The 24,109-nt window shown below is 39.0% G+C and overlaps 1 protein-coding gene across 1 annotated transcript in view; it reads left to right on the forward strand.

Annotated features, from left to right (window-relative positions):
- Positions 1 to 5,891: 5,891 nt before the first annotated feature.
- Positions 5,892 to 24,109, forward strand: part of aacs (acetoacetyl-CoA synthetase) — a 41,017-nt gene continuing 22,799 nt past the window's right edge. The window contains exons 1-10 of the mRNA XM_080893650.1: positions 5,892 to 6,210; positions 7,227 to 7,330; positions 8,012 to 8,132; positions 9,101 to 9,214; positions 16,728 to 16,825; positions 17,414 to 17,528; positions 19,335 to 19,416; positions 19,497 to 19,650; positions 22,039 to 22,119; positions 22,849 to 22,973. Of these exons, the coding sequence (XP_080749776.1) occupies positions 6,072 to 6,210; positions 7,227 to 7,330; positions 8,012 to 8,132; positions 9,101 to 9,214; positions 16,728 to 16,825; positions 17,414 to 17,528; positions 19,335 to 19,416; positions 19,497 to 19,650; positions 22,039 to 22,119; positions 22,849 to 22,973 (1,133 nt within the window). The 5' untranslated portion in view covers positions 5,892 to 6,071. The remainder of the gene's footprint in view (positions 6,211 to 7,226; positions 7,331 to 8,011; positions 8,133 to 9,100; positions 9,215 to 16,727; positions 16,826 to 17,413; positions 17,529 to 19,334; positions 19,417 to 19,496; positions 19,651 to 22,038; positions 22,120 to 22,848; positions 22,974 to 24,109) is intronic.

Genomic DNA, 24,109 nt, shown 5'->3' on the forward strand with positions numbered 1-24,109 from the left:
AGGGTGATGACGTCGTGACACGATTCAGTCATATGACGTAGAAGGAAAATAAAGGTAGGTTTGACTTTTAAGGGTCGTAAGAAACCTTTAAGAACTGGTAAAATTAACATTTGTTTAATTTTTAATGGAAAAAATATTTATATTATCTTGTTTTGAGATCCCCATATAAATCAGTTTAAAAAAAAAAACTGTCCCTAAACGTTCTGCATGAATGGAATTACAATTTTGAGTAGGCTAAATGAAGCGGCCATATAAAAAGACGTAGCTTTCTCCAAACTGAGGGGGGGAACTGTAAAAGTTAAACAAAAAATTATTACAAACAAAACTATTAGTAATCTTATTTACGCTCGTTGTAAGCAAACCATTTAGAATGTTTCTTCTTGTATGCACAACAGGCCTTTGTTAAGTTCATTTATTTTCGGGGGAAAATGTATAAATAAATGAATATGAAGGAATATATAAATATTATTCACACAAACAATAATAGGATTATCACTGGATACAACTTCATGATATTAGTCTGCCATCTACTGGAGCAATGTCTTTTAAGATAATAAAGTATTTTGTATTCGTTCACAGTTTATGGGAAATCAACCTTACGTGAAACAGGCTTATTAAAAGGCTTTTTTTATTTTTTATTTTTTACTGCCCATTGGTTTCTGTATGTAATTTGGACAATTGTTGTTTTGTCATCGTGTTATTTCTGGCCAATAGGTGGCACTTCTTTGCATTTATATTCCATTTTAGAATAAGGTGGGAGAATTTGATGCTTCCAGTTAGAGGGGCACTTTCTTGAACGTGCAATTTGCATTGTGCAGATATTTCTTTACCTTTGTAATAGCTAAAGAATGAAAATTTGGACATTTCTCTCTTTCATATGACTCTCACTGATATGATGCACTCCTATAGCTCTTATCTCTGACTACAAGTCTCAAACATTTGTTCTAATCCTTATAAAATGATTTCAAATTGAACTTTAAATCAATGTAACAAACCTCAGACTGCCCTTTGGCAGCATACTAAATGCTGCTCAGTTTGTCCAAGGTCTTGTAATCCAAGTGGACTTTGGAACGTGATATTCATTAAAAGGAGGCTTATAAACTCAAATTTAAGACCTAACAGTTTGAAATCCAAAAGCTAAATGCTCAAGGTGTTTTATCATAATATATTCACTTGACATGCATAATGCAACTCAAACCAGCCAAATCACATGGCTAAACCTGAAGATTACACATGAAAAAAGCAAACAATTTTTTTGTACTTCACTCTAAGAAAATTCATTGTAAAAGCTCTACATACACTATGTCATCCTATGTCAGTCTAAGCTGGTTAACTTGACAAAAAATATTTTCAAAATTAGGGTTGGTTATGCTGTAGTTAACTATAACTATATGGAATGTGTTACTTGTAAATTTTATGTTGCACAATCCAAAGACCAGTCATTGTGAAATAATTAAAAATAAAATTACAGATGTGGTCATAGCTTGTTACAAAATATGGCTGGACCACGTTAGACATACAGAGCCAAAATGTGATTACGTAGATAAAGGAAACACTGACTGTGGCGTGATGACAGGAGTCCATTTCGGGTCAAATTCAGTGACAGAAGGTTTGTCTGACTAACAATGAAGCAAGCTACCTAAAGGTCAACTCTTTCAAGTCTTTAAGGCAATCTCATATCTTGGCACAATATTTTACAACTGGACAAAATCCTTTTCAAAGCCAAAATCCACTTGATCGTGGATTTTGACCTTTAAAACAAGCAATTTAAACAAAAACAAACAAAAAAATAGAAAAGAAGAAAAGAAAAACTACATAGAAGTTGGGAGACTTTTCTTAAGTCTGAATGAAAATGTTCGTCATGATTTGATATCATTTATTTAAAAAAATGAATGAGGGATATTACAGATTTTATGGAACATACAGTGGGGCAAAAAAGTATTTAGTCAGCCACCGATTGTGCAAGTTCCCCCACCTAAAATGATGACAGAGGTCAGTAATTTGCACCAGAGGTACACTTCAACTGTGAGAGACAGAATGTGAAAAAAAAATCCATGAATCCACATGGTAGGATTTGTAAAGAATTTATTCGTAAATCAGGGTGGAAAATAAGTATTTGGTCAATAACAAAAATACAACTCAATACTTTGTAACATAACCTTTGTTGGCAATAACAGAGGTCAAACGTTTACTATAGGTCTTTACCAGGTTTGCACACACAGTAGCTGGTATTTTGGCCCATTCCTCCATGCAGATCTTCTCGAGAGCAGTGATGTTTTGGGGCTGTCGCCGAGCAACACGGACTTTCAACTCCCGCCACAGATTTTCTATGGGGTTGAGGTCTGGAGACTGGCTAGGCCACTCCAGGACTTTCAAATGCTTCTTACGGAGCCACTCCTTTGTTGCCCGGGCGGTGTGTTTTGGATCATTGTCATGTTGGAAGACCCAGCCTCGTTTCATCTTCAAAGTTCTCACTGATGGAAGGAGGTTTTGGCTCAAAATCTCACGATACATGGCCCCATTCATTCTGTCCTTAACACGGATCAGTCGTCTTGTCCCCTTGGCAGAAAAACAGCCCCATAGCATGATGTTTCCACCCCCATGCTTCACAGTAGGTATGGTGTTCTTGGGATGCAACTCAGTATTCTTCTTCCTCCAAACACGACGAGTTGAGTTTATACCAAAAAGTTCTACTTTGGTTTCATCTGACCACATGACATTCTCCCAATCCTCTGCTGTATCATCCATGTGCTCTCTGGCAAACTTCAGACGGGCCTGGACATGCACTGGCTTCAGCAGCGGAACACGTCTGGCACTGCGGGATTTGATTCCCTGCCGTTGTAGTGTGTTACTGATGGTGACCTTTGTTACTTTGGTGCCAGCTCTCTGCAGGTCATTCACCAGGTCACCCCGTGTGGTTCTGGGATCTTTGCTCACCGTTCTCATGATCATTTTGACCCCACGGGATGAGATCTTGCGTGGAGCCCCAGATCGAGGGAGATTATCAGTGGTCTTGTATGTCTTCCATTTTCTGATGATTGCTCCCACAGTTGATTTTTTCACACCAAGCTGCTTGCCTATTGTAGATTCACTCTTCCCAGTCTGGTGCAGGTCTACAATACTTTTCCTGGTGTCCTTCGAAAGCTCTTTGGTCTTGGCCATGGCGGAGTTTGGAGTCTGACTGTTTGAGGCTGTGGACAGGTGTCTTTCATACAGATGATGAGTTCAAACAGGTGCCATTCATACAGGTAACGAGTGGGGGACAGAAAAGCTTCTTACAGAAGACGTTACAGGTCTGTGAGAGCCAGAGATTTTCCTTGTTTGAGGTGACCAAATACTTATTTTCCACCCTAATTTACGAATAAATTCTTTACAAATCCTACCATGTGAATTCATGGATTTTTTTTTCACATTCTGTCTCTCACAGTTGAAGTGTACCTCTGGTGCAAATTACTGACCTCTGTCATCATTTTAAGTGGGGGAACTTGCACAATCGGTGGCTGACTAAATACTTTTTTGCCCCACTGCATATGTTTCATATGGGTTTTTAGACATCAGTTTTTCAATCTATTAGGAAAATATTGAAAAAGTTACATCTAAATACAACCGTCTCCAAATGCAGTGACATTTATGCATTTAATTCTACTACAGTCAAGCTCCCAAACCAGTAATATGTTCAACTGAATAGCAACCCCTGATCACAGAATGTTTGTATAAGTTATGCTGTTGCTTTGATTCATGTACTTTCCCCATGTGAATAAAGCACTTTGTAGGTTTACGAATACATTTCTATACAACCACAATGCAAGCTGAATCTAAGTCTTATACAGTTCTGTGAAAAGTTTCCCTCCTTCCTGATTTTTAAAAGAATTTTTCTTTTGGTTTTTTGTTTTGCATATTTGTCACACTTACATGTTTCAGATCAATAAACAAATTTCAATATTAGACAAAGACAACCCAAGTAAATACAAGATGCAGTTTTAAAGCGCACATCTATCCAAACCTAACCAGGCCTGCATGGACAAAGTATGTGAAAATTTCCATTTGCTAATTGTAAACTGCCATGGAAAAAATGAATATCCATGCTTCTCAAAATGTGTAAATTCAGCAACACGTCCTTTAACCAGACTTATAAACACATATGTATTCACACACACACAAGGACACATTCGTTGTCCTTCCCTATTTGTTTTTGCCTTTTATCAAGGTATACTCAAGGCATGTTGCTAAGAGACTGAGATATAAATGCAACAAATCAAAAGACACACTGGGGCTATTCAGAGCTCCTCAAGTATTTTATTGTCTTTGTTGGCTCCAGGTAGAATGGCCATGAGGCCTTTGGTATTATAATCTGGACTCCAAAGCTAGGAAACTAGAGATTTTGACTTCATGCTTACTATCATGTGTACATGGATATTTTAAGGCTATAGATTGACATCAGTGGATTACAATTCATTTTGGGCTTGGGGATTAATATCAATATACAAATTAGTATTAATATAGTAACAGAAAAAAAACTATTGGTATATTATGTAATCTAGACTAGAACAGTCAGGACATGATACAACTATATAGTAGCTTTTCCATCACTTAATGAAAACAAGGTTGGATGACACCACCACGCAATAAGGAGTGTCGTTATTTCTCGATTCTAATTGGGCACACCCCTCAAACCGGACCCCAACATTCTTGCTCTTTGACTGGTTCAAATGCTTTTGAAACCACATCGTGAACCTAAAAGACAGCCTTCCCTTGACGCCTAGAAGCCAGTCCGTTGACAGCTATGCGCCTCCCACATAGAGCGATCTGTCGGCTGATGTGGAGCCAGTGCCCTGAGGACCAATCGAAAGCCTTCGCTTTGCGTGCGGGAGATGTTCAAGATTTCTGCAACTGCAGCTTTTGTGCGCGGGTTAAAGAATGATAACTTTTAATGAAAAGAGGCATAAAGGGCCAGTGGTGGTGGTCAGCTTTACCTCTCCAACTCCAAACTGCTCAACCCGAGCTGTCCCTCTAACATACTCAATTCTCTCAGTCTTGCACACAGCCAACAAAATTTTAACATCTTCATCTCTGCCACCTCCAGCTCTACCTCCTGTCGTTTTGTTAGCGACACTTTCTCCAAACAATACACCATAGCAGGTCTCAGTACTGTCTTGTTAACTTTCCATTTCACCCTTGGTGCTATCCTTCTATCACAAATCCCCCTTGACACTCATCTTCCACCCTGCCCATTGTCTCTTCAGTATCCCTCTTCAGCGCTGTCTATTGCTTTGAATGGTGGAATTAATGGCTTTAAGATAATTTTTCTACCAATTTTAATCCTTGGATCTTTGACTGGCTGTCTAAAGGTGACTTAAATTCCTCTCCTCTCCAGTGCATACCTCCACCTCTCATGGTTTTCTTCGGCCTCCTTGATCATCTCATTAAGTATCAACATTTTGTCTGCAAACATCATTAAAAAATATCAACACAATAATGTAAATGATTAAGCATGAACAACAGCAGAAGGACCGTGGCAATCTGATAAATACAGTCAGTCAATGATGATGTGTTACAGGTGATCACCAATATATTGCTCAGAATTTGCTTGTTACTGTTGCATATTTGCATCATATCAACATTTTATTTAACATGTATTGATGAAAAATATAATATTTTGGTCAGGTGTAAGGCCTCCTTCTTCAGAATCATCGTTATTTATTTAAGATAGGATTAAAAGTGTGCATATATGCCTATTGTGACGTCTGAAAGAAACGAATTAGGAACTGTTGCTTGCATTCTTCGTAACACTATCAAACACTTGTCAACCAAAGTCGATCTTGAACCGAACTTGCCCTGCTACGTGACGACGCCGGGGCGTGGCCTCTCAGTTTTCCTAGGCAGCCCCACGCTCTCCGCTGACAGTGAGCGTAGCTACTGTCACGCACTGGAGTGTGGTGCCATTCAATCTGAGAGGTTAGCCTGTGATCTAATTTACCCAGAGCAGTCACCTCAGGAGCACTTAGCTTTTATACGACGCTCGGGACTAGTTTTAACTCGTTGTTAACAGGCGACAAAGGGACTTGACAAAGATGTCCAAAGACACGGAAGGAAAGAGTGAGAAAATTATGGATATGGAGAGCAAGGTTCTGTGGTACCCGGATTCTAAGAGGAACACACAGATGGATAAGTTTAGGATACAGGTCAACCAGGACTACGGGCTTAATCTGGGTGAGTGGGGTCAGAGGGAGGGAGCCAGACAGGCTCCAGAGTAGGTGTGCTGGAGAGAATACAAGTCGGATTATTGAGCCTACGAAGCTGCATAACTCAGCCAGATAGAAAAACAGAAACGAGCAGCATCTCTCCCTTTTGCTATGTGTCAGTTCATGTTTTAAAGGCAGTACGTTACCTCACAATCGGCACAGTGTAGTGATGGCTTGCGTGGAGCATTTCAAGCTAGCTTATTGCCATTTGAACACATGTAAAGAACATGTATAGGCGGTGAATCAGCATAAACAAATCTACGAATTTATTGTCTTAGAAGAGTTTTATTAATGATGACCTACAACCACTCTGACACTCCCTGTTCAGTAATTATTAGCCGTTTACAAGCCTGTGGTGTTTGAATTACTTCCAGCTCGGAACTGAAAGACTGCGCCTGCAGAGCTGCCAGGATGGAAGAGAGCGGCCTGTTTCAATGGTCTTTCTAGTACCGTGACATTTTAAAGAAACAGGATTAAAGGAATGCTGAAAAACATGGTCAGCCGGCTAATGAATAAGTAGAGAGGAGACGAGGATAGGATTGATACATCAGTGTAGATAGCCGGAAGGAATGTGTAATTGAAACAATAAAAATAGTATCATCCTATTTTCAACGTGCTGATATCCAGATTTCTATTTTCCTTAATCTGGTGTTCCTAATTTCACCAGGTGTTCTGATCCTTACAGTATTCCTACAGTGATTAAGTAGATCTCATGGACAGCGAAACCTTTCCTGTAAATAAAAAGATCTAGTTTTCAGGAATAAGGACCACTTCTCTCTGCTGAAGGTTTTCCCAGATAAATTGCAATTTTATTTTGAGTAAGGATTTAGGAAAGAAGAGATACCAAAATGTTTCATATCAACATGTTTCAGTTGGTCTAAGCCTAAGGGGTGCTTACACTAACGTTTCCTCTTATCTCTACAATAATACAATAAAAATTGGAAACTTTTGTTCTCAAATAATGACGAATCTTTTGTCTTCTAGCCAACTACAGTGACCTGTACCAGTGGTCAGTGGACTCCTACCCAGAGTTCTGGGGAGAGGTTTGGCGCTTTTGTGGAGTCGTAAGCTCAAAGCCATATGAAGAGGTGAGTCCAACCTTCATGTATGGCATAACCTAAAAATGGGAATAGAAACATGTGTGTATTTCTTATCCCAGTTTTAAAGCCAAAGACTACATTTCTAAACAGTTTAGGTCACTAAAACATATAATATTTGATATTTTACTGTACATCAATATAATGGTCATGCTAAACTGAAAACCCAACTAGAATTGAAGTAAGGTTCAGTGATTTTAAATTATGATAATTATATAATTTCCTGTTTCATCGTCTTAATGCTGCTTAGTTCCAGGATATACCCTCTGACGTGGGTGTGTGAGGTAATAAATAGTGTCTCACACCGTAGTGTGTAGTTCACACGCCCCTTCTGTACACATGGTTAATGTTTCCTCTTCACTCTTTTGTCTAAGCAGACAATAAATAGAGGACAGGCAAGCAATTAGCCAGTCAATCAAACGTTTTGTTACAGTCTTGCACTGTGGGCTGCACTGTTATATCCCAGTGTTGCCTTGGAGTTTTCTAGGAAATTGTTTATCTTACTTTTTAAATTTTGTCCGCAATTCTTAAATTTTGTTGCAAATACAGTAAAAAAACAGAAAAGGAGAGCATAGCAGTTGTGAAACATTATTGTCTGGACAATTTCACGAGAAAGATAGAAAGCATCAGAGCTTCTCTGATGTGTCGCTCCCCTCCGTGTGTTTTTATCAGGTGGTGGATGTATCCAAACGCATCTCAGATGTTCCCGAGTGGTTTAAAGGAGCTCGGCTCAACTACGCTGAGAACCTGCTCAAACATGCAGACCATGACAAAGTGGCTCTCTACGCTGCAAGTATGTATATACTTAAGAGTATATTATGCTGATGAAGGTATAAGAAATTAAAAAGGACAGTTCTGCACCGGGATTTATGATGCTTTAATGGGGGATAACTTCCCTAATCCTGGCGCCAACTCCACACATGTTAATGGGAATTTTTAAAATGACACCACAAGGCACCGTATCACACAGATTGTAATTACTTAGTGATTTATTTGATTTTCGTGTGTGTTTGAGCTTTTTTTGTGGAGAGTTGGGAGGGTAGTTGGGCACAGGATTGATGCGTTGTTGTGCATGAAGCTTCATACGTCACTTTGTTATTAGATTAACGGTTCTCTGTCAGGTACTAATGGATAGGTCTGCTTTTATTGCTATGTGTGCATATATATATGAGGCGAAGTGGGCCCTTGCTCCTGTGTGCAAGCTCCCTCAGGAGCTGTAACACAATTATAAGAAGCCCCATTGGTCACAATGCTGTGCAGCCTCTAAATGTCAGTAAACTATTACTTAGAGAGATAAGAGGACTCTTCCTGTCTGTGGTACTGGATGATGTTGCTCTTTCTTTCTTTCTTAAAAATCTTATCTTACCCATATAACTCAATTTTCTGGAATGTGCGAGATGCCAGGTTGTGACATCAGATACACTGGGCAGTCACTACCAACTTTTTTTTGAATGAGAAGGATAACAGGTGCAAAGGGGCATGTGATCTTCTTGTTCTACCCTAACCAAGCAGTTGTAAGAGGCTAAACCTAACCAAATAGTTTTAGTGCTTAAACTCAACCAGTGGTAGAAAAAGGCTTTTGAAGCTGATAAACCTGCAATATGTGCACCACTCCTCTTGCAACTTTATTGCAACAATATCAAAAATCAAGTGATTAAATTCCTGTTTACTGATTTGCATATTAACCTTTTGGATGTTACAAAAATGTAATTTTGTTTCTGTGTAGGTGTCTTAAATTTACTTTGTGTTTTTGTCTATCAGAGGAGGCAAATGAGGAAATTGTGAAGGTGACTTTTGGAGAACTGAGGCGTGATGTGGCGTTGTTTGCTGCAGCCATGAGGAAGATGGGAGTCCAGACTGGAGACAGGGTCGTAGGTGAGTCTCGTGTTTAAAGCCTGGTAGCCACACACTGGTTGATAGCTCATAAATTAGTTCACTGTGATGTATTAGTTTGTTTCCATTTAACTCCTGTCCTTTACAACCTCTTCACTTCATCCCTTACTTCTCTGTCAGTGTGTTCCATGTACTCACTGGGAAGGTTGGCTGGCTGTTTTGGCTCAGGTTGCAGCCTCTTTCTGAATGGCACCATTTATTTTTTCAAAGTTCATATTTGTATAGGGAGGTGCTTGGTTTTTTTCAGCCACCACCATTAAGTTTGTTCATATAGAGTTAAGAGTTCAACCTTCCAGTGAACAGTAATCTTAAAAGTTGTAATGCAGTTGTTTACATCTCTCAAGTCATTTTTTTAAATTAAGTATTTTATTTTTTACAATCTGGGTTTCTTTTGCAAGTTTGTCTGTATCACTGCTGCTGGCTGCGGAAACATACACTGGGCTATCTGGCGATTAGATACGTTGGAGTTTTCAAGCACAGACTGTGGACTTGGTGTGTGGCGAACTTATTATCAGCATCATTCCAGTCTGATTATAGCTGTTGTAGTACTTATGATTAATTAAAAAAATTACATTTACAAGATCCAGATGAGTATCATTAAATAATGAGACTACCTTTTGTTTTGTTTTGGGTTTTTTTTGCCACCATAAAGTTTTTGAATTGTTCGTCATTTCTTCACCTGCAGTGGGTTCATACTTTAAAGGTGAAGCATGGTTCGCTACACTGAGCCTTATCAGTCACTGTCTGTGTTTCATTATGTGGTATGTAACAAAAATCCAACAATGACACGGCACTTGCCATTTTCTTAGGTACATCTGTTCAACTGCTTATTAAACCAAATATCTAATCAATCTCCCAATCACACTGGAGCAACTCCGTGCTTTTCAGCACGTAGGCATGGCCAGGGCAGCCTGCTGAAGTTCAAACTGAGCATCAGATATGGGAAGAAAGTTGTTTTAAGTGACTTTGAACATGGCGTGGTTGCTAGTGCCAAAAGGTATTCCTGAGAATGTCTGAGTATTTCAGAACCTGCTGATCTCCTGGGATTCACCCACACAACCATCTCAAAGAGAATGGTCTTCATAGAAAAGGAGGGGGAAAAGGGAACATCCAGTGAGCGTCACTTCTGTGGGTGAAAATGCTTTGTTCATGAGAGAGGTCAGAGGAGACTGGTCAGATTGCTTCAAGCTGATGGCAAAGCAAGTCAAATAATCACTCATTTCAACAAAGATATGCAGAAGAGCATCTGTAAAAACGTGGAACCTTGAACCAGCTTGGCTACAGCAAGAGAAGACCACAGTAGGTCCCACTCCTGTCTAAGAAGGAAGCTAAGAATAAGAAACTGAGGCTACAGTGCGCATGGGCTCAGAAAAATTGGACAATAGAAGATTGTTTAAATGTCAGAACATATCTGAGTATTGTTGCTGACTGTGTCCATCCCTTTATGGCCACAGCGTACCCATTATATGATGGTTGCTTCCAGAAGGATAATGTACCATATTACAAAGCTCAAAAATCTAAGACTGTCTGAATATAACAGTAAATTCACTCTATTCACCATCAGATCAGATCTCAGTCCAATAGAGCACCTTTGGGATGTTTGGGATGTGGCAGACTGGTAGATGTCATGGAAATGAGTGTCTATTAACATGTCTATACTGTGGTATTATCAGGGAGTTCAGTTATGCTAGGATTTTTCAGATCTTAGTATGTGTAACAAAATATTCTGACCATCATCAGTAGGGTGCTAGAATCCAAAGTCATAAAATAAATCAAGGAGGGGTTTCTGCTTTTGTTACAAGGCAACAATGTGGTAAATCTCTAAGACTGTTTATGAGCTTATTGTTTGGTTTCTGAGCTGGTCCTGTTGAGGAACGGTCAGGGTGTATATGAAAGGTTCTGGCTATGTGTGTTCAGAAGGAAGATGAATATTGCGGTAGGGAGATCCATTAGCTAAATGACCTGTTCTCTATGGGAATCTCATTAGAAAGACGAGAAGGATGGAGAAAGGCAGAGGGGGGCTAGAGAAACAGGGAAAAGGAGAGAGACCAGCTACATCATTCCTTTTTTCTCCTTTATCCCAATTACTTTCCTCGCATGTCTAAACAAGAGTGTGTGTGTGTGTGTGTGTGTGTGTTCAAAGTGTTTAAGACAGAAATGTCCTTGTCCCCCAAGTTGTGACTGAAATGTCCTGTCAGTGTCTGTAATCCAGGAGATATATAAGCACTTAGCTGATGAAGCCTGGCATGCTTTATAGTGGACCCTGGGCCAAACGCGCGCGCGCGCACACACACACACACACACACACACACACACACACACACACACACACACACACACACACACACACACACACACACACACACACACACGTATTCTCCCTTTCATGTGCTTTTCATTGCTCTCCTTGGTCGCTTTAACTTCAGCATAATCCTACACTCTGTTAAGAAGCCCCTGTCTTGCATGACCACCATTCAGCCGCTACTTCTTTTGATTTTTGTGTTATTTAAACACATACTAAAACTAAACTAAGTATACGGAGAATAAGTGTGTTTCAGTTCTAGCAATTGCAGTGTAGTTGCATTTATGTATTAAGCTAAAACAAACAGAAGGTTTAAAAAAAATTGCTATTGGCTACCCTGTTAGACTTCCTTGTCCAAGAATAGTTTGGTTTTAATTTGGTTGGTTTTAATACTAATATTAATATTAAAAAAACAAAAGGTTCTTATGTTACCTTACTACTACTGAGAAGTATTAGATCACATCTCTAAAATAAAATTTGTTTTATTTATTTTTATTTTATTATTGTTAATTGTAGTAACGTCTCTGGTTTTACAGATCAATTTTGACTCGTGCGTATTTACTTTAAGAAAAGGGTTTTTAAAAAAAGTGTTTCTATTTTTTTAAAAAAATGTTTTGTTTTGGACAATATTAAACACCAGTGTTGGTGTCTATAAAAACACATGTTGAAGAAAGTGGAGTGGTGTCCTTTACCTGCAAAATTTCAGGGGGCAGCTCAGATTAAAATCTATTTGCTTGGTTGTGTTTTTATTTTGCTCACCATGGTACGTTTCCTCCTGAGAAGTTCTTGTCCAACATCATAGATGGCAAACAAATTGTTACATGTGATATTGTGACCCCTGCAGTCCAGTAGTCATATCAAGGACTAGACGTTTTCCTTTCATTTTCTCAAGGAATGCCACTCGCAGGTTTGCCTTTTCCAAAACTTCCAGTCCTCTTCAATTCCATGCATAGCTGGTTTTTGATTGCATCACATTATGTCATATTCTCCTGACTTGCTGAGCATTTATTGCCAGAAGGAGCATTTTCCATGGAAAGGGGCAAAATATTCATCTACTGTCACCTCTGGCCTTGGGTTGAACATCAGTGAAAGGAGCTGGATCCATCTCTTCCGTATATCCCTAATGTGAGCAAGCTTGTCAGATGTTGCTGTTGTTGTAAAATCTGAGGACGCTTGATATTATTCTAAAGGTCTGAAGTGATATTGTTGCCTGGAAAATTTGGTCTTTAAGTGATGATGTATGAACACTGCTTCTGGGTCCAAACTACTCTGTTTATTAAGGCTGTTGTGTTTTTAACATGTTTTAATGCTCTGTATCTTGTTCTATTTAATCTGAACAAGCCCCTAAAAAAAGGCAGTAATCATTGTTGGCCTCTCTCGGTTTTTATTACCACTATTCATTTTAAAGCTCAGTTTTTAAAACCTTACCATGTAACTACAGCCCAGCCCATGCAGCAGTAAATGAATGACTAACCTCGTCTTGTGGATGGATTATCTCAGTTGTTCTCCCGACTAAATTTTAGTCCGTTTACAGCATCTTTTTCCTGCCATGCAATTACATTTGTCCCTAACCATCGGGAACCCTCACGTTAACTTTTACTGAATGGAAAAAAGTTAGTGTTCATCCTCATGCTTCACTGTGTTTATATGAATGCTTACCATAGCTGTGTAGCTATCCACCATGTAGCACATCATTATAGACCAGCTACCTCAACTTTGGTAGCCCTACAGAACGTCACCGTTGTTTAGTTTTTTATCTTCATTTATGCTGGAAACAATATCAGAGCTGTACGTTTTAAATTTTTAAGAAATCCCTCAGTCAGATCATTGTATGTTATGTTTGGGTGAAAACTAGCGATCCAACTCCCTGCTAACGTCTAACTCCGTTAAATTTCATAAATTCTGTTTTCGAGGATGCCTGGATGTTAAACTTGATCGTTACACCTGGTGGAGCAGCCTCACTGATCATTTTTATTAAAGGTGAAAAACAGTTTTTAACTCTCAGTGATGCTGCAGTGTTTGTTTGACTTTGGGACCTGAAGCGGAGTTTGGATCCGGAAACAGCTCATGAACTCAAACTTAAAGACCAGATAGTTCTGCCTGTTGATGTTTCCCAGTGATTATCAGTGGTGTCGTTGCTGGATCTGTACATTCCATCAAAAGGAACACCAGTATAGGGCTTCAGGTAGGGCTGTTCGATATAACGATATATATCGGATGATGTCTATCGTTTCCTAGCACGCTATCGTTAGTTTCGTGTTGTTGCAAATAAACTGTTTACAGCAATATCTTTTCATCGTTTTGATCGTAACTGTAGTGGCTATATTCATTTCTTAAAGTTCTTTCTTTCTTATATTTAATATAACCACACTACAGACGGACAAGCACCTGTTTTTACGTGTTGTCGTTAGCAACAATGATGGTAAAACCATCGCGTGGCTCCGCCGTCCGCTTGTTTGTTTTCCACGTAAACCTTTCACTATAAAGCTCAAGATCCTGTTGAGACTTTTCAAAATAAACTGAATCCGGTGAATGAGTATGCAGAGAATTTACGGATGAGAAGCAAAAAAGAGCCGTCAAGTGCTAAAAAAATAGACTCAAACGTTAGAACAGGCCTTTCGCCACAGTACACCGTGTAATAAATACTCACAAAGAAAACGGCGGCCGTTACAACCTATGTCTAAAAATGTGTAGTTTCATCATGCATCAGTTAAAACACTCGACTCCAGCTACACGACGCCCATCTGGAAACACTTCATGCAAGTCGAGCTGCCCGAGATTCACAGAATTTACAGAAAATGTTACATTTTTGTGATTTATATCGTTGTCAGGACGATAAATGTCTCATATCGGGATATGAGATTTTGGTCATATCGCACAGCCCTTTTATTCATCATCACTGTCATTCTAAATGTCGCCATTGACTTTTTTTCCTTCAAGGTCTGTGATAGCAGTGGTGACTTTCTTTGGTGACAATAGCATAAACCGATCAAAACATGTCTTGGTGTCACTTATTCTTGTCACAGCAAACTGGGTAATGCCAGGGGTCATTTGTACCCCTGGCATTACCCAGGGGTACATGTACCTCCTGGCTTACATGTTGCCCTGCCATGTAAGCCAGGAGGTACTGGATCCAAAAGATATAACCACTTGGATTTGTATGTTTCAGCAGAAGCAGGAGCAGCTTCAGCACCTGTTACCTCCTTATCAGATGTATCTATATTTATCTAAATCGTCGTCCTGCTCAGAAAGAGGGTCATCCATATTGCTGTTGATGCAGAAGATATGATCCAGAGCTTGATTTGTTGTAAATCTTCTTATTTTTGTATGCTACAGCCTGGAGATTTGTACTCTGCAAGTCACCAACTAAACTGAGTTGGTCCGTACATTACATATCTGTACATTTCCATCTGGAGATTTTCAGTGAGGCAGTGGGGATAAAGGGGGCTGTTTGTTCAGGGAAGGAGACAAACAGGTAAATAGAGAAGCCCCTAACTTCTCTCTGACAGTGTTGGTGAGCTCAGAGTGTGTTCATGATTTCAGTTTTAGCACTTTGATTTTTTTTTTTATAGTGTTATATTATAACTGGTTCAAAACCGACAACACAAATATCCTAATTTTCACCAGAGGATTTTATAATTTAATGAAATTGTTCTTTTCTTTTTTTGTTTTGTTTAAATAAAGTTTAATTTGAGACTCCTGACAAAGTCAAAAAGCCTTGATGCAATAAAATGAATTTAAAAAGCACTTATCTACAAAACTTAAAAACGGGAATCACTTCACTCAGCAATTCCCAGCTTATTTAAAACCTTGCAGGCTGTATTCAGTATATAGTTTTCAGTTTTACCCAGGTATTTACTTAAATAATTCTTTTGTTTTAGAAAAGAAAGCATCATCGAATCCTAGTATCCAGTGTGGTTAAACAACTGCATCACACTAAAGTGCTTATTGTCAACATGAGGAGAAATTTGTCTCTAATTCATTGCCAACATGCACGTATACTTGACAGCTTAGCATGCATGAATAAACAGGTAGGGCAGTGTGTTACACTGATGCGTAAGCAATACTCTCACAGTGTAACAAAGTAGTCTTTCATAATAACAGCCACAGAGGTCGTCAAACAGGATTTTGTAGTAAGAATATGATCCGTGACGTAATTTGCTCCCGGCTAAGGTAAGGAGATATTAGTCTAGGAGCCAACATAGCAGGGTGGTGATCTGTCAGCCCAAGATGTTATCAGGCAGTATCAGCATCCTTGTTGCAGCAAGAGTATGCATAACAACCATAAAAATCAATTTATACATGGAGATTATCAATATAGTTGCTATTTGTCTTTGACCAGTCAGCTTGTCTAGCAGGAACTACCAGTTGTTTTATGTTTTATTAGTTTAGATAAGACACATTATGAACAGCTCTATGTTTAAAGGTAGCATGGTAGCTCCAGTCATGTGTTTATTGCTACTTTGTCATGCATGTCATAATGATCTAGCTTTTTTCCTGCTCAAATGAAACATTGATCACCAAAAATCAAATGCAGTAGATTTGGTAATTTTCTGAACTTTTATGATGACTGGAGGCTGGAGGGAAGTTAATTTGAACAGTTTACAGTGGGATTGTCCCAAAAACACAAAATTAATTATTTCTTCTTTAATTATTCTCTGTGGGCTTGACTTAGTCACCATTTCACTTATTGATCTGGGAATATGTCACTGCAAGACAGTAGTTATGGTCTCAGTTCAACTTGTTCAGAATGAAATATGCCAGAGTATTTCCTCGCTCTTCTTTGTATCCAGATTGTTTTATTTCACTGTCTCTCTCTCTACACGTGTTTCTTCTTCATTTCTTTGATGTTTTCCAATATTCTGTCATTTAAGTGTGTCATTTATGTGAACTGACTGTGAAGTTTTTCAGTATGACTACAGATAAGACTACAAAAGACCAGCTGTTTTATTGTACTAATTTTGGATAGCATATGACTACAGAGCTTGACAAACAAAGCTAATTTTTGCTGCTTTGAAATCAGATTAATCTATGTGCATTCTGTCTCTGAAGTGTTCACTGTGTACTTTTACTACTTTTCTATATCTTTATATTTTTAAAAGTCATCATATTGATTCCAATCTTTTAATAAGGAAACCTTCATTTAAAATTCTGCACTGAACTGTATTATCATCCTCTCTCTTCCCGTGTTAGGCTACCTACCCAATGGTATCCACGCAGTGGAGGCAATGTTAGCAGCAGCCAGCATCGGAGCTATTTGGAGCTCAACATCTGTTGACTTTGGAGTCAATGTAAGGACTTTCCTTTATTTCTTAATTTATATATATTTGAGTCAGACTTTTATTCCCCTCTGCTGTATTAAAGCTGTAATAAACCAGCTGTATTTAATCTGACATCTTAGATGTAGTTTATATATTTGTGGATGTAAGTTAGGTAGTAGTATACCTGTAGCAGTATTAGGGTTGTTGTATTATATTTCCTCTTGGTCTTTCATCTGCTCTTATTGGAGGATCGGGAAGTAAACCTTGCCTTTGAGATTTCTTTCCCAAAAGTCTTTTTTTGCCTTTGGTCTCGGTATTTTTTGAGCTTCTACTCCCCCTACTGGCAGATCCGAGAATTACCATTGCAACCATGAAACAAACCTGTGGATTTGGATTCTGCTCTACTCTTGTTTCCTTTTTGTTATAAAATGTTTTTATTTTATTATGTATGTTATTATTCTATTTTATTATTGTATTCCATTATTATTCTAGGGGGGTTGTTTGTTTGTTTATATGTTTGTTTTTTCTCTGGAAGGTGTGTGTTTTTCTCAGAAATAAGGGTTTTATGTATATTTGTTAAATTCCTAAATTTGAACTCTGTCCTTCTCTTTTTTTCAGGGTGTCCTTGACAGGTTTTCTCAAATTCAGCCTAAACTGATCTTCTCTGTTGCTGCTGTAGTGTACAATGGGAAAACACACGACCACATGGAAAAGCTAATTAGTGTTGTGAAAGGTTGGTTTTCATATTGGAGAAAGACATTTACCAGCAAATTATGTATATATATACATGTATGTACAGTGGGGCAAAAAAGTATTTAGTCAGCCACCGATTGTGCAAGTTCCCCCACTTAAAATGATGACAGAGGTCAGTAATTTGCACCAGAGGTACACTTCAACTGTGAGAGACAGAATGTGAAAAAAAAAATCCATGAATCCACATGGTAGGATTTGTAAAGAATTTATTCGTAAATCAGGGTGGAAAATAAGTATTTGGTCAATAACAAAAATACAACTCAATACTTTGTAACATAACCTTTTTTGGCAATAACAGAGGTCAAACGTTTACTATAGGTCTTTACCAGGTTTGCACACACAGTAGCTGGTATTTTGGCCCATTCCTCCATGCAGATCTTCTCGAGAGCAGTGATGTTTTGGGGCTGTCGCCGAGCAACACGGACTTCCAACTCCCGCCACAGATTTTCTATGGGGTCGAGGTCTGGAGACTGGCTAGGCCACTCCAGGACTTTCAAATGCTTCTTACGGAGCCACTCCTTTGTTGCCCGGGCGGTGTGTTTTGGATCATTGTCATGTTGGAAGACCCAGCCTCGTTTCATCTTCAAAGTTCTCACTGATGGAAGGAGGTTTTGGCTCAAAATCTCACGATACATGGCCCCATTCATTCTGTCCTTAACACGGATCAGTCGTCCTGTCCCCTTGGCAGAAAAACAGCCCCATAGCATGATGTTTCCACCCCCATGCTTCACAGTAGGTATGGTGTTCTTGGGATGCAACTCAGTATTCTTCTTCCTCCAAACACGACGAGTTGAGTTTATACCAAAACGTTCTACTTTGGTTTCATCTGACCACATGACATTCTCCCAATCCTCTGCTGTATCATCCATGTGCTCTCTGGCAAACTTCAGACGGGCCTGGACATGCACTGGCTTCAGCAGCGGAACACGTCTGGCACTGCGGGATTTGATTCCCTGCCGTTGTAGTGTGTTACTGATGGTGACCTTTGTTACTTTGGTCCCAGCTCTCTGCAGGTCATTCACCAGGTCCCCCCGTGTGGTTCTGGGATCTTTGCTCACCGTTCTCATGATCATTTTGACCCCACGGGATGAGATCTTGCGTGGAGCCCCAGATCGAGGGAGATTATCAGTGGTCTTGTATGTCTTCCATTTTCTGATGATTGCTCCCACAGTTGATTTTTTCACACCAAGCTGCTTGCCTATTGTAGATTCACTCTTCCCAGTCTGGTGCAGGTCTACAATACTTTTCCTGGTGTCCTTCGAAAGCTCTTTGGTCTTGGCCATGGCGGAGTTTGGAGTCTGACTGTTTGAGGCTGTGGACAGGTGTCTTTTATACAGATGATGAGTTCAAACAGGTGCCATTCATACAGGTAACGAGTGGGGGACAGAAAAGCGTCTTACAGAAGACGTTACAGGTCTGTGAGAGCCAGAGATTTTCCTTGTTTGAGGTGACCAAATACTTATTTTCCACCCTAATTTACGAATAAATTCTTTACAAATCCTACCATGTGAATTCATGGATTTTTTTTTCACATTCTGTCTCTCACAGTTGAAGTGTACCTCTGGTGCAAATTACTGACCTCTGTCATCATTTTAAGTGGGGGAACTTGCACAATCGGTGGCTGACTAAATACTTTTTTGCCCCACTGTATGTATGTATGTATGTATGTATGTATGTTTACTGACAGTAGTTACAAATCAGAATTTCTGCGCAACTTGCTGGCTTTAACTATGTTTGAGGATTAAAGAGAATATAAAACATTAGCCTTTTTCGCTCTTTCTTCTAGGTTTGCCAGACTTGCAGAAAGTCATTGTGATTCCTTACGCTCGCACCAAACATGAAACTGACCTTTCCAAAATCCCCAACAGGTGTGTGTCTGTAAATATAATTACACTGTTTTTAAACTGAGAAACAAAAAGAGACATGCTCTACGTCTATTTTTTCACAGTGTATTTATGGATGACTTTTTGGCATCTGGGCGTGGCGAGGGTGACCAGTTCCCTCAGTTGGAATTTGAGCAGCTTCCCTTCAATCATCCTCTTTTTATCATGTATTCCTCTGGAACCACAGGAGCTCCTAAATGTATGGTCCACTCTACTGGGGTAAGAAACACAATGGCTTGCACTTGCTCTGAATTAAAAGTCTTTAGTTTAAATACACAAATACACAGTATTTTTCACATACATAAACACAAGCACACTGCTGATAACTATATAATAAAAAAAATCACAATGCCATCACTGATTAAAGCCCATGGGTTGCTGTGTATGCTTGTTTGTCCTTGTATAACATAAAACATAATTGCTGTTTTTGTAGCTCATGCTTTGTTAATGCTCCACAAGGGGTAGAGGCAGAGGCAGCTGTCTCACTTACTTAGAAAAAACCCACTCTGGTCACATCTGTTTGCAAAGCTCTCCTGGGCTGACCCATGTGTAAAGAGTCTGATCCTCTCTAAAAGACTAGATTAATGTTTTCAAGAAGACAAATAGGGAAAATCTTAAGGAAGCATTTGTTCAGTAAAACATCACATCATCATTAGTCAAACATCAGCGCATCAGTCAGCAGATTGCAGATTGATGCCCAGTTGTCATGAGATTATGGATTGCTGGATTTCCATCTTGTCAACATTGAAAGCATTTCTCATTTATGCTGTTAAACTTTAAAACAGAATAAAAAAAAATCATTTAGTTGCTGGATGATTTGTGATGTGTGCTATAGAAATAAAATGTCCGCGATTACACACATCCTGCTTAATATGAGAAAAAACTGTTTTTATGACTTGGCAAAATATGAAGGCTTATTAATGTTATGATATTCATTGTGTGAGTGCAGATTACTTCATAGTCTTATATGTATTGTTCTTTTTTGAAAGGGCATTAATCCAATTTATTATTTTTTAATGCTGTTGAACATCTTACTGAGATCACTTTTAGCATCCTAACAAAGCAGCTCCAGTAAGACATCTGCTGAAGTGGTCTGTCGTTTCATTCCGCTTCCCAACACAAGGTGGCAGCAGACCTCCATCAGCAGATCCTAAAAAAGGTTACTTGCTCTCCAGAGAGTGCATGAATGACATTTCCCTGCAACATACCACATCAGAGGTAGGGCTAGTGTGAGAAGAATATTTGATTTCAAAAAGACCACTGGACTTGGAAAGCTGGAGCACTCACCATTTCAAAAGGTTTAACCCACTCAAACAAATGCATTCATGCATTTTCACTAAACAGTTGGTCTTGCACTCTGTCTGTCTGAGGGAAGTCTCCCCCCAAAAACAGAATTTTTTTAGGACTTTTTCCGTTATCTTGTAATAAAATAATTGCGACATAAGAATACAACAGTGAGTTAGGCTCAGCATATGAACCAGAAGAAATGGAAAGCATACTCTGAGAGAATGTGAAAGGTTTCTTACCGAGGGCTCAGGTACACTACAAGCCACATTCCAACAGCACTTTATTCTTTAAAGGCTTTTACCTGTCATGCACACACTCACATCCTGATGGGTGCATCAAGAGCAATTTAGGGTTTGGTATTTTGCCCAAGGCCAACTTGACAGCCGGGGATCAAACCACTGACCTTCCGATTAGTAGATGACCCGCTCTACCACCTGAGACACAGCTGTGCGGTTCTTAAAAAAGAAAAAAATTCAATTACATTTTTAATGGGCTCATACTTTGCCTCTCTGCACCCAGTTTTTTTCCTTTCGTCCTTTTGCTGCTTCCAACTTGGCTTTTAGTCTCTCACCTTCCTTTCACATTGGTTTTATGCTCTAAACTTGCATTCCTTTTTCTTAGTTCTTCTTTTAAGATCCTCATCAGGTTAGTTTCCCTCTGCTTTCCCTTCTCTCTCCTACAGTATAGCTTCCTTTTCTTTCTTTCCCTTATTGTCTCTCGCTCTGTCCCCTTCTCTTTCCTTTGCCCCCACCCCCCCTTTCTCCCCTTGCAGCCGATAATTGGACAGTAATGCGTTGGTGAAAACATTTCGTACTGTGACGCTGGCAGTCCTCTCTGGCTCAGCCAATTAGCCTGGGTACTGTTGTGCTTTCTGCTTTGTTACGGCTCTGTTAACATGCTGTCAGTAACAAGATGGCACGCACCAAAGGATGGGTATGGCAGCTGAGTCCAGCTAAAGACTATATGCACACACAAACACACGAATACTTGGAGCACCTGTATCTATGTAAGGATGGGCTCAAAACCGAAATACACGGTCAGATACTTGCGTACCCTTCACCAGCAATAATAATGTACCCAGCTGTGATGTGCTGGAGACTGTAACACTTAACCACAAACTTCCCTTTTAGTCTAAAAATAAAGTGTCATGTGTCGAGGCCTTGTCAGAACTGTTGCATAGAATTTTTTAAATATGAGTGACACGTGTCAAATTTGTGTCAGCTCAAATGAACTAAACTTTACTCACAGATAATAATGAGATAAATCAACCATTAGATCATTAGATTACTCGTTAGTCTCTAATACTTGTTGTCTTTTTAGGGCTCTCTCATCCAGCACCTGAAAGAACACATTCTCCATGGCAATATGACCAGCTGTGATGTCATCATTTACTACACTACGGTAAGCTCACAACCTGTTCAAAGTGACACACTCATGGTTTGAATATTTTCAAATACCAGCTGGTGTGTAATGTTTAAAAGTTTAACTTTTCATGTGCAAGTCGGGTTGAAAAGTCTGAGATTACTTTCTTTTACTCATGTTTTTTTTTTTAAGTATTCATTGGATTATGTGAAAATCTGACAGTTTTTTTTTTGATGTGGTGTCCAAGCGTGCACCAACTTAAATTTCAGTGAAGTTCCAGCTATTGGATTCAAGTAATCTGTTGAAATATATACATAACAATCTTTAGTCGATGTATCTAAATAGCGTATTTTATTCCTAAAAAGCAGTCAGAAGGACAAATGATAATTATTTAGAGCAAGTCAGAAGATAAACATCATGAAAAGCAACAACTCATCAAATGTTTGGCAATACCGGCGTAAAATAAATTAAACTTCTTGAGACATTTTCTTTAAACTGATTAATTTACTGAGTTTCAGCAGTTTCAGCGGTTTTGTAAAAGTCTCTTCACTGACAGTTTTTGTGCAGCAGAACCAAAATTCACTTTATTCGCATGTGAAGACAGGTGTCAAAGCAGTATCTCAGCATGCAGTAAAATGAGAAAAATAATCAGGTGAATCACAGTCTGCTGCAGATGTCCATTTTGCTACACTCTGCTTTATCCGTGTTAAGACGAAAGGTGTTTTATACCAGATAAACTGACCACTGTGTTTGCATGTGTGGTCTTAGACTGGCTGGATGATGTGGAACTGGCTGGTATCTGCACTGGCAGTGGGAGCCTCTGTTGTTTTGTATGATGGTTCACCACTAATGCCGACTCCCAATGTACTGTGGAACCTGACAGACCAGTTGGGGTGAGTTAGCCGCACACGCACGCACGCACGCATGCATGCATGCATGCACGCATGGGGAGGATAAAAAAGGAAATGACAGTGGCTAACTGTGCTGAAAGAGGATATGCTCTTTGTACTTATTATATAAGTTGTTTTTAACATTTTTGTTTATATTTCTTAGCGTTTTCAATGTTTTGACCTGCTGAGACTGTACTTTAGTAAGTGAAGCTTTAGGTTTTGGCACCAGGGCTGAAATGATAAACCATTGTGCCTTAATTGTCTAAAAAATGGACACTCCAAATTCTTAATAGATCGTACTGACATCTATTGTAGCTTTACTGGACCTGAAGTCTGGGAAACACAGCATTCTTAATAAGGGATAAGAACAAGTGAGTTTTCCTTTAACTGTATAGTGCTGAGAAAATAGATCTTAAGAATACAGAGAAAATCATACAGTTTTGTTTTTTGGGACCCTTGTAAATGTTCACACAATATTTAACATCAGCAGCAGCACATTAATATTTAACAATTAATATAACTTATTACTTATGAAATTAGAAGAGATAAAGGAAAATCATCTCAAAACGAAGGATTGTTTGTAAAGGAGGAAATGGAAGAAATGAAGGGAACATATAGTGGTAATTGAGATAACTGTTATATTTTTGGAATATTTTAAACAAATTTATATGAATAAAAAAATATGTTTGAAAAACAAAAAACAAACAGGTTTTTAATATTTCCCAAAACTTGTCATGTCACAAGCCACCAGGCAGCAGCTATGTGACAGTTTTACCATGTGATGTATCGGTATTTGGACCAAACATAATTATAGTTTCACATATCTCAAAAAGAAACCAGCTCAAACTTACAAAAGACACCCCGAACTCCATTATTGATCGTCACAAATGAGCTGCCTTGCTGTCATTTTGAAAGTGCACAGTGAAGTGTTGCGCTCAGCTGAACAGGCTGTTCCAAGTCAGCAGGGTCAGCAGTCCTTTAAGCTTTTTGATGTGGAGATTGATGGTGATGTTCATTTGGATGAACCTAAAAACCCATGCAAGACAAACGCAGATACCGAAACCTGGATCTGGGTATTCAATTCAGAGGACGTTCACCTCAAAGGATGCACAATGTGGATCATATTAAGACAGGAATTT

Source organism: Rhamphochromis sp. 'chilingali' (assembly GCF_963969265.1).
Source record: "Rhamphochromis sp. 'chilingali' genome assembly, chromosome: 10".
NCBI classification, from domain to species: Eukaryota; Metazoa; Chordata; class Actinopteri; order Cichliformes; family Cichlidae; genus Rhamphochromis; species Rhamphochromis sp. 'chilingali'.